Genomic DNA, 16,255 nt, shown 5'->3' with positions numbered 1-16,255 from the left:
ATGAAGACACGCTTCTTTACATGAGAGAAGTAGAAATGGAACTCGAGGCAGGAGGTGGCAGTGGGTGCTGTGGAGTCAGCGGGAGAGGGCAGCACAGCAGGGCACGGACTGAGGCGTGAAGGGGGACTTAGAGGAGGGAAATGTGCTCTGCCCTCATCTCACCCTTCCCTTCTACACTAGTCATTGTCTGCAGCTTTACGTACAAAATGAATATTACTATATGGTAAAAATGTTATGTCTGTTTAGAAACTTGTTTCCACAAAAGCTATCAAAACCTAGAAAGTATAGAAAATATCCCACATTTGCATTATGAACTCTGTTCGTCTCCTGATTAATTCTGATATATTAAGACTTAAATAATTTTAATGAAAAACAGCAATTAGCTCATGAGTGGGAAACTATGTGTCTGCACGTGCTTATTTTGTGAAGATTTCACAAATGTCCTGCAAAAGAGTGGAGTTGGGTGGCTTTATGAGGGCTGCTTGGTGATATCTGTGTTTTATTTTGGAACTGCATTTATAGACGTTGTGCTGAATTGGTTGTTGAGGGCTAAATGTTAAAGTTACCACTTAAACCAAGATTCATACAAATACAGTTTAAAATTTTTACACATTACAATGTGTCTGGAAAGTAAAGATTGTCTTTTAGAGCCTGGAACAGGATCCTGTTTCTCAGCTTCTCAGCTCCTGTGCCATTGAACAGTTTTCATCAATTTTATACATATATATTAATATTAACATATATTAATATATATATTAAATGGACCTTTTCTCCTCTTACACCACTGTCCTTTTTTCTTCTGGCCTTATTGAGATGTAATTGACATATAGCACTGTATAAGTTTAAGGTGTGCAGTGTGGACTGACGTACATACGTCATGAAATGATTGATTATCACAGTAAGTTTAGTGAACATCCATCTCATACAGATGCAAAATTATAGAAAAAAATATTTTCCTTGTGGTGAGACCTCTTGGGATTTACTCTCAGCTTCCATATACAACATGCGGCAGTGTTGATTATACTTATCATGTTATACATGGCATTCCTAGTACTTACTTATCTTATAACTTCTTATAACTGGAAGTTTGTACCTTTTTTGCCCACCTTCATCCAGTTCCCCCCCACCCCCCGCCTCTGGTAATCACAGATCTGATCTCTTTTTCTATGAGTTTGTTTGTAGATTTTTATAAAGTGTCTTTGTCTGGTTTTGGTATCAGGCTGATGCTGGCCTTGTAGAATGAGTTCAGAAGCATCCCTTCCTAAAGTAAGATTCACTTACAAAGTGAATGTCATATGGTCCTATTGCAGTCATATAAGAGGACTTATCAGATCTATAGATGATACGCAGTCGGGAGGCACAGATCGCAGTTGGGAGGCACAGATCACACCAAACATTAAAATATAAGTCTAGAAACAAGAAGTTAATAATCACAGAATCCTACGTTGATATTCAAAACTCAACCTCAATCAAGTAGGGAGCTAGCATCTGTAGTACCTACAGAAAAACTTCAGGAGTTTCGATGGTGAAGAGCTTTGTATAAGCTAACAGTATGCTGCTGCTTTAAAAGATAAGGCAAATTTAGGCCGCATCATAGAACCAAAACTTCCACTGTGCTCTGCTCTCCATTCATTATGTATTTATGTCTCTTATTAAAATTATTTACTATGAGGCTTGTACACCTTTAATACAGCAAAAATTTTAAAAACATTTAAGAAAAATAAAGTTAAGAAAGTAAGACAGGCATGAAGTAAACATGAGAACAAAAGGAATATATAAAATCCTTTGCACATGCTAGAAGTGACCACAAATTAGACCCTAAGGTTTCGGAAGTAAGAAAACTACAATTAGTAACCAAGACCCAGAGTGACTGTAAGTAAAAAGAATCAGTTGCTGGAAAAAGCACAACCCTTCCTGACACTAAGTCCATAGAGAAAGTTGTTCCTTGAAGCATCACTAAGAATAAAGAACAGGGAGGACCTTCAAGATGGCGGAGGAGTAAGACAAGGAGATCACCTTCCTCCCCACAAATGCATCAGATATACATCTACATATGGAACAACTCCTACAGAACGCTGGCAGAAGACCACAGACTTCCCAATAGGCAAGACTCTCCCCTTCCCAATAGGCAAGACTCTCCCCACATACCTGGCCGTGTGGCTGACAGGGTCTTGGTGCTCCAGCCGGGTGTCAGGCCTGAGTCTCTGAGGTGGGAGAGCCGAGTTCAGGACACTGGTCCACTAGAGACCTCCTGGCCCCATGTAATATCAATTGGCGAGAGCTCTCCCAGAGATCTCCGTCTCAATGCTAAGACCCAGCTAAACTCAGCGACCAGCAAGATCCAGTGCTGGACAGGCCATGCCAAACAACTAGCAAGACAGGAACACAACCCCACCCGTTAGCAAAGAGGCTGCCTAAAATCATAATAAGGTCACAGACACCCCAAAACACACCACTGGACATGGACGGTCCTGTCGACCAGAAAGACAAGATCCAGCCTCACCCACCAGAACACAGGCACCAGTCTCCTCCACCAGGAAGCCTACACAACCCACTGAACCAACCTTAGCCACCTGGAGCAGACACCAAAAACAGAACCTGCAGCCTGTGAAAAGAAGACCGCAAACGCAGTAACTTAGGCAATGACAAGACAGAAATACGCAGCAGATGAAGAAGGTAAAAACCCACGACACCGAACAAATGAAGAGGAAATAGGCAGTCTACCTGAAAAAGAACTCAGAGTGATGATAGTAAAGATGGTCCAAAACCTTGGAAATAGAATGGAGAAAATGCAAGAAACGTTTAACAAGGACCTACAAGAACTAAAGAGCAAACAGACAATGATGAACAACACAATAAATGAAATTTAAAATCCTCTAGAAGGAATCAATAGCAGAATAACTGAGGAAGAAGAACAGATAAGTGACCTGGAAGATAAAATAGTGGAAATAACTACCACAGAGCAGAATAAAGAAAAAAGAATGAAATGAATTGAGGACAGTCTCAGAGACCTCTGGGACAACATTAAACACACCAACATTCGAATTACAGGGGTCCCAGAAGAAGAGGAGAAAAAGAAAGGGACTGAGAAAATATGTGAAGGGATTATAGTTGAAAACTTCCCTAATATGGGAAAGGAAATAATCAACTCCAAGAGGACAGAGAGTCCCATACAGGATAAATCCAAAGAGAAACATACCAAGACACATATTAATCAAACTATCAAAAATTAAATACAAAGAATTAAAAGAAGCAAGGGAAAAGCAACAAATAACATAGAAGGGAATCCCATAAGGTTAACAGCTGATCTTTGAGCAGAAACTGCAAGCCAGAAGGGAGTGGCAGGACATATTTACAGTGATGAAAGGGAAGAACCTACAAACCAGATTACTCTACCCAGCAAGGATCTCATTCAGATTGGACGGAGAAATTAAAACCTTTACAGACAAGCAAAAGCTAAGAGAATTCAGCACCACCAAACCAGCTTTACAACAAATGCTGAAGGAACTTCTCTAGGCAGGAAACACAAGAGAAAGAAAAGACCTACAATAACAAACCCAAAACAATTAAGAAAATGGTAATTGGAACATAACATATCCATTAATTACCTTAGATGTAAATGTATTAAATGCTCCAACCAAAACACAGGCTGGCTGAACGGATACAGAAACACAGGCTGTCGGCAAGAGGTGCACTCCAGACCTAGGGACACATACAGACTGAAAGTGAGGGGATGGAAAAAGATATTCCATGCAAATGGAAATAAAAGAACGCTGGAGTAGCAATTCTCCTATCACACAAAAATAGACTTTAAAATAAAGGCTAGGGCTTCCCTGGTGGCACAGTGGTTGAGAGTAAACCTGCCAATGCAGGGGACACGGGTTCGTGCCCCGGTCCGGGAAGATCCCACCTGCCACGGAGCGGCTGGACCCGTGAGCCGTGGCCGCTGAGCCTGCGCGTCCGGAGCTTGTGCTCCGCAACGGGAGAGGCCACAACAGTGAGAGGCCCGCATACTGCAAACAAAAAATAAGAAATACTAGCAAACAAAATCCATCAGCACATTAAAAGGATCATGCACCATGATCAAGTGGAGTTTATCCCATGAATGCAAGGATTCTGACAAAATTCAACACCCATTTATGATAAAAACCCTCCAGAAAGTAGGCATAAAGGGAACTTACCTCAGCATAATAAAGGCCATATATAACAAGCCCACAGCCAGCATCATTCTCAATGGTGAAAAACTGAAACCATTTCCACTAAGATCAGGAACAAGACAGGGTTGCCCACTCTCACCACTCTTATTCAACATAGTTTTGGAAGTTTTAGCCACAGCAGTCAGAGAAGAAAAAGAACAGGAATCCAAATCGGAAAAGAAGAAGTAAAACTGTCACTGTTTGTTTGCTGATGACATGATACTGTACTAGAGAATCCTAAAGATGCTACCGGAAGACTACTAGAGCTAATCAATGAATTTGGTAGAGTAGCAGGATACAAAATTAATGCACAGAAATCTCTTGCATTCCTATATACACACTAATAATGAAAATTCTGAAACAGAAATTAAGGAAACACTCCCATTTACCATTGCAACAAAAAGAATAAAATACCTAGGAATAAACCTACCTAAGGAGACAAAAGACCTGTATGCAGAAAACTGTAAGACACTGATGAAAGAAATTAAAGATGATACAAACAGATGGAGAGATATACTGTGTTCTTGGATTGGAAGAATCAACACTGTGAAAATGAGTATACTACCCAAAGCAATCTACAGGTTCAATGCAATCCCTGTCAAACTACCAATGGCATTTTTCACAGAACTAGAACAAAAAAATTGCACAACTTGTATGGAAACACAAAAGACCCCAAATAGTCAAAGCAATCTTGAGAACGAAAAACAGAGCTGGAGGAATCAGGCTCCCGGACTTCAGACTATACTACAAAGCTACAGTGATCAAGACAGTATGGTACTGGCACAAAAACAGAAAGATAGATCAATGGAACAGGACAGAAAGCCCAGAGAAAACCCCACGCACATATGGTCACCTTGTCTTTGATAAAGGAGGCAAGAATATACAGTGGAGAAAAGACAGCCTCTTCAATAAGTGGTGCTGGGAAACCTGGACAGCTACGTGTAAAAGAATGAAACTAGAAAACTTCCTAACACCATACACAAAAATAAACTCAAAATGGATTAAAGACCTAAATGTAAGGCCAGAAACTGTCAAACTCTTAAGAGGAAAACATAGGCAGAACACTCTATGACATAAATCACAGCAAGGTTCTTTTTGACCCACCTCCTAGAGAAATGGAAATAAAAACAAAAACAAACAAATGGGACCTAATGAAACTTCAAAGCTTTTGCACAGCAAAGGTTACTATAAACAAGATGAAAAGACAACCCTCAGAAAGGAGAAAATATTTGCAAATGAAGCAACTGACAAAGGATTAATCTCCAAAATACACCAGCAGCTTATGCAACTCAATATCAGAAAAACAAACAACCCAATCCAAAAATGGGCAGAAGACCTAAACAGACATTTCTCCAAAGAAGATATACAGATTGCCAACAAACACATGGAAGGATGCTCAACATCACTAATCACTAGAGAAATGCAAATCAAAACTACAATGAGGTATCACCTCACACCGGTCAGAATGGCCATCATCAAAAAATCTACAAACAATAAATGCTGGAGAGGGTGTGGAGAAAAGGGAACACTCTTGCACTGTTGGTGGGAATGTGAATTGATACAGCCACTGTGGAGAACAGTATGGAGGTTCCTTAAAAAACTAAAAAAATAGAGGTATAATATGATCCAGCAATCCCACTACTGGGCATATACCCAGAGAAAACCATAATTCAAAAAGAGTCATGTACCACAGTGTTCACTGCAGCACTATTTACAATAGGCAGGACATGGAAGCAACCTAAGTGTCCATCAACAGATGAATGGATAAAGAAGATGTGGCGCATATATACAATGGAATATTACTCAGCCATAAAAAGGAACGGAATCGAGTTATTTGTAGTGAGGTGGATGGACTCAGAGTCTGTCATACAGAGTGAAATAAGTCAGAAAGAGAAAAATACCCCATGCTAACACATATATATGGAATCTAAAAAAAAAAAAAAGGTTCTGAAGAACCTAGGGGCAGGACAGGAATAAAGACATAGAGAATGGACTTGAGGACACGGGGAGGGGGAAGGGTAAGCTGGGATGAAGTGAGAGAGTGGCATGGACATATATTCACTACCACATGTAAAATAGATAGCTAGTGGGAAGCAGCCGCATAGCACAGGGAGATCATATTGGAGCTTTGTGACCACCTGGAGGGGTGGGATAGGGAGGGTGGGAGGGAGATGCAAGACGGAGGGGATATGGGGATATATGTATACGTATAGCTGATTCACTTTGTTATGCAGCAGAAACTGACACACCATTGCAAAGCAATTATACTCCAATAAAGATGTTAAAAATTAAGTTAAAAAAGAATAAAGAACAAAATATTTATATCATCCTGAGAAATATCCTTAAAATAATACAGCAGAGAATTTGATAGTGTTTTCTCTCTAAAATAAGATTCCTCAATAGAGGCCAGTGATATTTCACCAAAGTGCAATTCAGAAAAAGCATTGTCCCAGGGTGGCCGATGGATGCCGTCCCAGTCTACGGCTCCCGGATGGTTTATTCCAAGGGGAGAGTTCAAGCAGGGCTACTCAGTGTCATCCCAGATACACTGAGAAACTAGTATACCAACACAGTGCTGTGACAATTTCATTGTATTTTATACAGTATTGGTCCATAGGAGATTGGAAAGTTTTTTTAATGAAAAAACAAATGACCCTTCACCACAGATGGTTTTGAAAGCACTGTTTAGAGTATCTAGTAATGAATGAACTGCATATCCTTCAGGAATCCTCTGTAATTTTTTTTCTCAGCTGAGTTTTCATAAGGCCTTGAGGGTCAGGGTCGTCGATTATATGCCCTAAAATTGCCCGGATAGTTGGTCTCTTCTGATACCCATGAAATGAACCCTATGCAGAGACGTGTGTCACGCGTCATGTGAACTTCACACATGGGTGGGAACTGAGCTGTGAGAAGGCCACCACACCACACACGGAGGTGCAAAGGAGCCCCTGCACCTGGGCTGGGATCCTCCCAGCGAGTAACCTGGGTTTGTTCCACGGCCTCACAGTCATTTTAGCCTGGAAAACCTTTACATCAGTTGCATCTGAACACCCACCCAGCCATTAAAAACAAGTCAGTGTTCGTAGTACATGTAACTTTGAGCAGCACACCCTCCTGATATGACCTCCAGGGCTGAGTGGTTACAAACACTGACCCAGGTCGACTGGTAAGCGAGCTGATGTGCTTCAGCTATCGTCCGTAAGCTATGAAGTTAGAGTTAGAAACAAGAGTTTTCCTAACAAACGTAGTGACTTTGGCTCTAGAATAATTGTCCTGCAGACTTTCTTTGCAGGAGTGGTAAAGTATCAGGGTGATTCCCAATAAGCATAATGATAACTAGCACTTACTGAACACTTAACTCTGTACAGCCACACTCTAGTTATTTGCATGCATTAAGTCATATAGTTCTCGCAATAACCCTGTGAGGTGGATGCTACCATTTCCTCTTTTTTTTTTTTTTTTTTTTTTTTTTACTGATGAGAAAATGGAGGTTCAGCAAGCTTAGCTTTGTCCACAGTCACTCAGCTGGGACATGGCAGAGCGGGACTCTGACACAGGCATCCTGTCTCCAAAGCCACTGCCGTACCCACTGTGCTCTTCTACCTCCCTGTTTGTAAAGACAGAAGTAACCTGTATTACATATGCTTATTTTCCTAGAGAGCAGGAGAACAAGCATAGCTCACCTAAAAATGCCACCGAATAATTAAGAATGTTAAAATAAGAGAGATACTAGGACACATCCCTTGTTTTACCCCCACTGGAAATTTTTATCTGATGCATTTTGAGTAATGAATCATATTTCAGGCATCCCACTGGAAAGATATTGATTAAACTGGAGAATTTCCAGAGGTGAGTTAACAAGCGAGTAAGGGTTCTAGAAACCACGTCCCACGAGGAACGCAAGAAAGACCCGGATATGTTCAACCTACACAAGGGAAATTGAAGAATACACGTGACAGCTCTTCATCAGTTTGGAAGTCTGGCTCGTGGAAGAAAAGTTAACCCAATTCTGTGGCATCAGAAGCAAACTAGTGCAGGGAAGTAGGCGTTCCAACCAGCGGACTTCGGCTTAGTACTGAGCCTCTGTCTCGCTGCCTTTGGAAGGAATCACTAACACTTCTCGAGGGCACACTGAGGTTTGCTACATAATCTCACATAACTGCTACAACAGTCCAGCGAGGATGTACCTACATTTATTTATGCACCAAAACACTGAGGCTTAAAAAGGTTAAGAAAACAGCCTGCGACAGAGCCAGAATCTGCACCAGACCCGCGGTCCTCGGCAGAGCCAGACGAGACTGTCCTCCACAGAGCTGTCCAGCGGCAGCACTCCTTCTAATAAAGGAGGTTAAGCAGAGATGATATAAAATGAACTCTTCATTGAGAAGGAGGCTACATAGAGGGCTTATTAGATTCCTTCCAGTTCTGATTTCTTAGATATAAATTTCTATGAAAATATAATGCACTTGTTTTAAAGTTTACAACATTGAAGTTACATTACTAGCGGAGCTTACACTGACTTTCCTGCTGCTTTCCTTTTAATTATTAAAAAGAAAGGGGGAATGTGTTGGGGGGTGGTGGTGGGATGAACTGGGAGATTGGGATTGACATGTATACGCTAGTATGTATAAAACAGATACCTAATAAGAACCTGCTGTATAAAAAATAAATTTCAAACATTCAAAAAAAGAATAAAGCTGAATATACCAGAAACTAACACAACATTGCAAATCAACTATACATCAATTAAAAAGAAATAAAGTGGCTATAAACATCAAAAAAAAGGGGGGGGGAGATAAAGAGCTTTAATTTTGCTACTGAGTAGATAATCAGCATCGTCACATTTCATAATTTTCATAATTAGCCATTCATTCATCTAAAGAAGGTTTTTAAAGAGCATCTCTGTGAGCTGCTGAGCTGCACTGTAACAGGTGCAGGTAAACGGCCCACAACACCTGGAGTTTGCTACCTCCCTGAAAATGGGCATCAGTAACCTTTAAATTATAAATGATGACCTATAAGTTAAAGCAAAAGGAAAAAAGAAATAGGCTGTATGTAAATATTTCATATAGCTCAGTGCTTCTCAAAATTTTCTGTCAAAGTATCCCTACTGGCCAAGAAGAATAAATGCCTTGTACCCTGGAAGGTCTAGGGAAGCAACTTAAAGGAGGCCTCTGTAAGCAGGAAGCTTCGTTTTTTTCCTAACGTTTCACAGAAACGTTGCATTTGTGCAACATAGTCTAATCTGTGTCTTAATATTTACATGTTTTAAATTACCATAACCACTATCGCTAAAATTGAAACTGTAAGATGCTTTTCATACCCAGTAAAACATTGCCTGATATATCCAGAAGTACATACATCCCAGTTTAATAAGCCAAGGCTTCTAACAATACCTTGTATTTCAAGTTTTCTTCCCATTGAAAAAGATATTTTCAAGGAAACCTGTGGAAACCTGTGGATATGGGAAGGGTAGATATTCATGACTCACACAGTTAAGGCGAGATGTTCATACGTGTTAAGCCTTATGGGAGATTTACTTTTCTTTCCTCTAATATTAATTTCTCCTACAGATGGTTAAGTAGAATAAAGTATAGAAAATTACATAAATTGGTGAAACAGGATAAGAAAAAAATTACTTGAAAGAGTAGGATATAATTTCTTGGTATTTGAGAATGATTTGAACTTTTAAAAGTTTGCAGACATGTTGGACACATATGCTGAGAAGATTCTTTTATTGGTTAGCACGTAGTTCAGACTCACGTTTTACTGGTGTTTATGACGTTTACGTAGGTTTTGAACGTAAAGTGATGATTCTAAATAAAATTATATTACAAACGTACATGGTAACCTCTTTTTAAATTGATACTGCTTGTTTTAGGGAAAACGTGGATACGTAAAAATTTATGAATGTGATTTTTTGTTGTTGTTTAGGAGAGAAGCCATATGAATGCCCAAACTGCAAGAAACGTTTTTCCCATTCCGGTTCCTATAGCTCACACATAAGCAGTAAGAAATGTATCAGCCTGATGCCTGTGAACGGGCGACCACGAACAGGGCTCAAGACCTCGCAGTGTCCCTCACCATCTCTCTCGGCATCACCGGGCAGTCCCACGCGACCACAGATACGGCAGAAGATAGAGAATAAGCCCTTCCAAGAACAACTTTCCGTAAACCAAATCAAAACGGAGCCTGTGGATTATGAGTTCAAGCCCATAGTGGTTGCTTCAGGAATCAACTGTTCAACCCCTTTACAGAATGGGGTTTTCAGTGGTGGTGGCCCCTTGCAGGCAACCAGTACTCCTCAGGGTGTGGTGCAAGCCGTTGTTCTGCCAACGGTGGGGTTGGTGTCCCCCATCAGTATCAATTTAAGTGATATTCAGAATGTACTTAAAGTGGCAGTAGATGGTAATGTAATCAGGCAAGTTTTGGAGAATAATCAAGCCAATCTTGCATCCAAAGAACAAGAAACAATCAGCGCGTCATCCATCCAGCAAGGTGGCCATTCTGTTATTTCAGCCATCAGTCTTCCTCTGGTGGATCAAGATGGAACCACCAAAATCATCATTAACTACAGTCTTGAACAACCTAGCCAACTTCAAGTTGTTCCTCAGAATTTAAAAAAAGAAAATCCAGTCCCCACCAACAGCTGCAAAAGTGAAAAGTTACCAGAAGATCTTACTGTTAAATCTGAGAAGGACAAAAGCTTTGAAGGAGGAGGGAACGACAGCACTTGCCTCCTGTGTGACGACTGTCCAGGGGACATCAGCGCACTTCCGGAGCTAAAGCACTATGACCTGAAGCAGCCCGCCCAGCCCCATCTGCCCCCCACGCCAGAAGGTGCCAAGCCCGAGGCCTCTGCTCCCTCGGGGTCCGGAGACGGCAGTCTGGCTCCCAGCCAGCCACCTTTAAAGAACCTCCTGTCTCTTCTGAAAGCGTATTATGCTTTGAATGCACAGCCAAGTGCGGAAGAGCTCTCAAAAATTGCTGACTCAGTGAACCTACCGCCGGATGTAGTGAAAAAGTGGTTTGAAAAGATGCAGACGGGACAGACGTCAGTCCAGTCTTCTGAGGCATCTTCTCCCGAGCCAGGCAAAGCCAACATCCCTGCTAAGAACGATGACCAGCCTCAGCCCACAAACGCAGATGAATCCCAGGACGGCACGAGGAATCTCCAGAGTCCTCTGAAGATAACCGGCTCCCCCGTCCTACCAGTGGGCTCCACGGTCAATGGTTCCAGAAGCAGCGCATCGTCCCCATCCCCCCTCAACCTCTCCTCCTCCGGAAACGCACAGGGTTACTCGTACCCGGCAGAAGGGGCACAGGAAGAGCCACAGGTCGAACCTCTTGATCTTTCACTACCAAAGCAACAGGGAGAGTTATTGGAAAGGTCAACTATCACTAGTGTTTACCAGAACAGTGTTTATTCTGTCCAGGAAGAACCCTTGAACTTGTCTTGTGCAAAAAAGGAGTCACAAAAGGACAGCTGTGTCACAGACTCAGAACCAGTTGTAAATGTAATCCCACCAAGTGCCAACCCCATAAACATTGCTATACCTACAGTCACTGCCCAGTTACCCACGATCGTGGCCATCGCCGACCAGAACAGCGTTCCGTGCTTGCGAGCGCTGGCGGCCAACAAGCAGACCCTGCTGATCCCCCAGGTCGCCTACACGTACTCGACTGCCGTCAGCCCGGCGGCCCAGGAAGCAGCCCTGAGGGCGGCCCAGCCCAACGGAAATCAGGTAAAGAATGCCCGCACCCTCGGCCTCTACTGGTCAAGTGCTCGTTTGACTTTTTTCAGTGAATTTTTCTAATAAAAATCAGTCCCAAGAGAGCCAAGCAGCTTGTTAAGCTGTCATTTCTGAAAGGAAATAGATGAATGTGTGCCTTAGTACTTTTCAACGGCAGTTTTGTTATTCTGCTGAGAAAAGGGTCGATGAGTCTCAGCTAAATACTGACTGTTTGAAACTAGAGACAGAAGAGGAAAGTAGACCTGGAATGCTTACTAATCAGACTTCTGTTTTCTAGTCAGATCCCAAAATTCGTTAACGTTCTGTGTCGATTATGATCATTCGTAAATGAGAATTTGCTCACAGACATTTCGCACCAGGCAAACTTAGCTATCCCTTTTTATGTGTTAACACCTCTGTTTATAAAAAAAACTTTAAACAAACAAATTATATAAAGAATTCATCTAGTGAATTTACCAATGATTTTGTAAGCTGTAAACTAAATAGTGTTCAATCGTAATGATATATGAGGGAATATACTTGTGAATCTATGTTTGCAGTTTCCTCTTTAACTCCCCCCAAATCCATGACGGTTTTGATAGAACCAATGTGTGTGATTGTGTGTGTCTCACTGTCCGGGCTTTTTCTACGTCACTGACCTTGATGTCTCTCCATTTCTTTCCATCAATTTCTGATTGAATTTATCTCTAGTATTCATTTGATTCAATCTTTTTTCCAAATATTTGCTGTAAATAGGTGCAGCTAAAATAATCTCAGTATCCTGTTCAAGTGTGTTTTGCTGCTTTTTTCTCCTTAACTATTGCTACCAATGGGCTTCCCGTAATTGTGGTAACTTGAAAAAGTTTTCACACGGCTAAATTTCTCACTAAGTCTAAATTTTGGGTATATAAAACACTCTTCATGCCTTTGAATAATAAACAGGGAACCACAAGCATTTCAGTTAATCATCCAGTAACGCTGATCAAATAACGTTGAAAATCGAGTCCCTTTAGCACCATTAGCAGCTCGCAAATGCCAGAAACATGTCGGCGCTTCTCCCGCCTCACAAAGCCGTGAGAAACGTGGAAAACCTTTGAACTTGTAGAAAATTTGTGAGTTTAGAATGGAAGACTTCAGAAAAGACACAGGATCTTAGGGGCGCAATCCCTCCACAGGCTCCCTGAAGAATTATTCTACCGGCAGGAGGCCCAAGGTTCCTCCCCAACCCTATCCCTAACCCGAAACTCGGAAGATGCGTTGCCCAGCAAGTGTCCTTGTTTAGAGATGTAGACCCTCCTACATTGCTTCCATCTTGCTCCTTAGAAAAGTGATAGGGAGACAATGGAGTTTAGTTCACAAAACTCGAAGGTTCTGGAAGATACAGTTTAAAGACCACTTTTTTAAAAAACAGAATCTTAATTTTTGCTCAGTGAAACCCAGAATGAAAAAGTGAAGGTAAGTGATGCAGTCACGAACCTGTGATTGTTCCGCAAACTCGTAAGTTAAAACTTTCTGCCAGTTTCTCATAAACTAACGATTCATACGGAACTAGGTGGACTGTGTTAGTACTGCGTTCTGTATTACTTCTTTTTGGTGTCCTTTCTTCTCGGCGCCAGCTGGCCCTGGGTTTGCTGCGGTCGTGGCTGTAGCGCCCCTCCCTCCCTTTTGTCCGTGTCAGCCCCACCCGTCACCTGGCCCTCCCCTTGGAGCCTGCTTTGGTCAAGTTGTGGAAAGTGTAAATCACAGTCGTTCTTTAATCTGTGCTTTTGTTTATGTAAAGGAAATCTTCCTCCTTCTTTGTCTCCTCTAGGATGAGAGGCAAGACACTAGCTCCGAAGGAGTATCCAATGTAGAAGATCAGAACGACTCTGACTCCACGCCACCCAAAAAGAAAATGCGGAAGACAGAAAATGGAATGTATGCTTGTGATTTGTGTGATAAGATATTCCAGAAGAGTAGCTCGTTGTTGAGACATAAATACGAACACACAGGTATGTATGCTAGTGAACCTGGCAGTTTTGGAAAAACAAATTTATAACCATTTCCAACCTGAAGTGCCCCGAAGCCTGTCGGCTTAATGCCATCTTATTTCATAGCTGTGCCCTTATTTTCAGGTAAAAGACCTCACGAGTGCGGCATCTGCAAAAAGGCGTTTAAACACAAGCATCACCTGATCGAGCACACGCGCTTGCATTCCGGGGAGAAGCCCTACCAGTGCGACAAGTGCGGGAAGCGCTTCTCCCACTCGGGCTCCTATTCCCAGCACATGAACCACCGCTACTCCTACTGCAAGAGGGAGGCCGAGGGGCCCGAGCCGGGGGCCGCGGGCCCAGGGGGCCCGCCCGCGCACCACGCGGGGGCCCGCGCCTCCCCCTCGCAGGGTGACTCGGACGAGAGGGAGAGCTCCACGCGGGAGGAGGACGAGGACAGTGACAAGGAGGAGGAGGAGGAGGAGGAGGAGAGGGAGATGGAAGACCTGCAGGAGGAAAAGGAAAGTGGAGGACCGCAGGGGGGTGAGGGGCGCGAGGGGGAGGGGCGCGAGGGGGAGGGGCGCGAGGGGGAGGGGCGAGCCAACTCCGAAGAAGGTGCGAGGGAGGGCGCAGGAGCTGGAAGCCCAGCCCACAGCTTAGAACACAAAGTCAGCCAGGGCGCTGAGCAGGTGTCTGAAGAGAAAACAAATGAAGCCTGATCGTTTTTCTAGAAAGAAAGAAAATTCTAATTGGTAATGAAGTTTGTTCTATGTTATACATGCTTTTCACGGAAACACAGTAACCTGTATACTGTGATTTCTGTTCACTACTGTGTAAAGTAAAAATTTAAAAAAATACAAAATACCAAAAAAAAAAAAAAAAACCACACACAAAAAAAAATCCGGGTGTGCCTGAACCTCAGACCTAGTAATTTTTCATGCATTTTTCAAAGTTAGGAACAAGTTTGTAACATGAAGCAGATTAGAAAACTTAATGACTCAGAAAGCAAAGATGCAACAGGTTAAAGGAAACTGATTACTTAGACAAGCATCTGGCATTGTTTCATTTTATCAGTATTAATTATCACTCTTAACGTTGGTTTATTCTTAAGCTGTACAATTGGGAGAAATTTTATAATTTTTTATTGGTAAACATATGCTAAATCCGCTTCAGTATTTTATTATGTTTTTTAAAATGTGAGAACTTCTGCACTACAAAATTCCCTTCACGGAGAAGTATAATGCAGTTCCAAACCGTGCTAACTACCATTTCTAAATTCAGTCTAGAAGGTAGTAACTTCTAATATTTAGCTGTCATAGTAGAGCGTATTCTCATTTAAAGTGTATCGTTAGCCTTAAGAAAGCAGCCGATAGAAGAGCTGAAGTTTCTTACTCATGTGGTTTAAATGGAGTTGAAAAGATTGCCGTTGAGCTCTGATTGCAGGGACTAACAGTGTTGATACTGGTGAGGACAGCAGAGATCGGTGTTCGTAATTGTGTTTGAGTACGTGGTAAACAAATATGAAGGATGTGATATGAAGCTTTGTATCTCCTTTGGCCTTAAGCAAGACCTGTGTGCTCTAAGTGCCATTTATCAGTATTTTCAAGGCTCTGACCAGCCTCCGTTCATGCGTGGCCTACAATAACTAGCATTTGTTGATTTGTTTCTTGTATCGAAATTCTAAAATAAAACTCAGAGCCACTGACTCTGTCAGAGAAGCCAAACACTGGGACATTTCACCCTTTAATAATTCCTCCGTATTCATTTTGCGTTAATTGACTTTCAGAATTTCTCTACAGAAATGAAAGGGAAATTTTCTAATCTGCTTTATCCATGTACCTGCATTTCAAACATGGACCTGCCATTGTTATTTGGCTCATAATTGTTTCCAAATGTTAGTTATTATGGACCCAGTTTATTAACAACATTAGCTGATTCTTACCTATCAGTATTATTTTATTTCTTTTAGTTTATAGATCTGTGCAACATTTTTGTACTGTATGTCTTCAAACCTGGCAGTATTAATACCCTTCTTAACTGACATATGTACTTTTAGTTTTAGAAAACTTTTATATTTATGTGTCTTATTTTTATATTTCTTTATTTATTACACAGTGTAGTGTATAATACTGTAGTTTGTATTAATACAATAATATATTTTAGTATGAAAATTTGGAAAGTTGATAAGATTTAAAGTAGAGATGCAATTGGTTCTCTTGCATTGAGATTTGATTTAACAGTGTTATGTTAACATTTATACTTGCCTTGGACTGTAGAACAGAATTTAAATGGGAATGTATTAGTTTTACAACTACAATCAAGTCATTTTACCTTTACCCAGTTTTTACTATAAAAC

General features: G+C 41.6%; 1 protein-coding gene across 2 annotated transcripts in view; it reads left to right on the top strand.

The window, feature by feature from the left end:
• ZEB1 (zinc finger E-box binding homeobox 1) overlaps positions 1 to 15,666 on the top strand; it is a 193,347-nt gene extending 177,681 nt beyond the window's left edge. For both annotated transcript variants that reach the window (XM_082846803.1, XM_082846802.1), the window contains exons 7-9: positions 10,131 to 11,941; positions 13,740 to 13,920; positions 14,044 to 15,666. In XM_082846803.1, coding sequence (XP_082702929.1) covers positions 10,131 to 11,941; positions 13,740 to 13,920; positions 14,044 to 14,618 — 2,567 coding nt within the window. In that variant the 3' untranslated portion in view covers positions 14,619 to 15,666. The remainder of the gene's footprint in view (positions 1 to 10,130; positions 11,942 to 13,739; positions 13,921 to 14,043) is intronic.
• Positions 15,667 to 16,255: the final 589 nt, after the last annotated feature.

Source organism: Leucopleurus acutus (assembly GCF_964270905.1).
Source record: "Leucopleurus acutus genome assembly, chromosome: 1".
In the NCBI taxonomy this organism is placed as follows: domain Eukaryota; kingdom Metazoa; phylum Chordata; class Mammalia; order Artiodactyla; family Delphinidae; genus Leucopleurus; species Leucopleurus acutus.
Note: the sequence above shows the minus strand (reverse complement) of the source record. Positions and strands in the feature narration are given on the sequence as shown.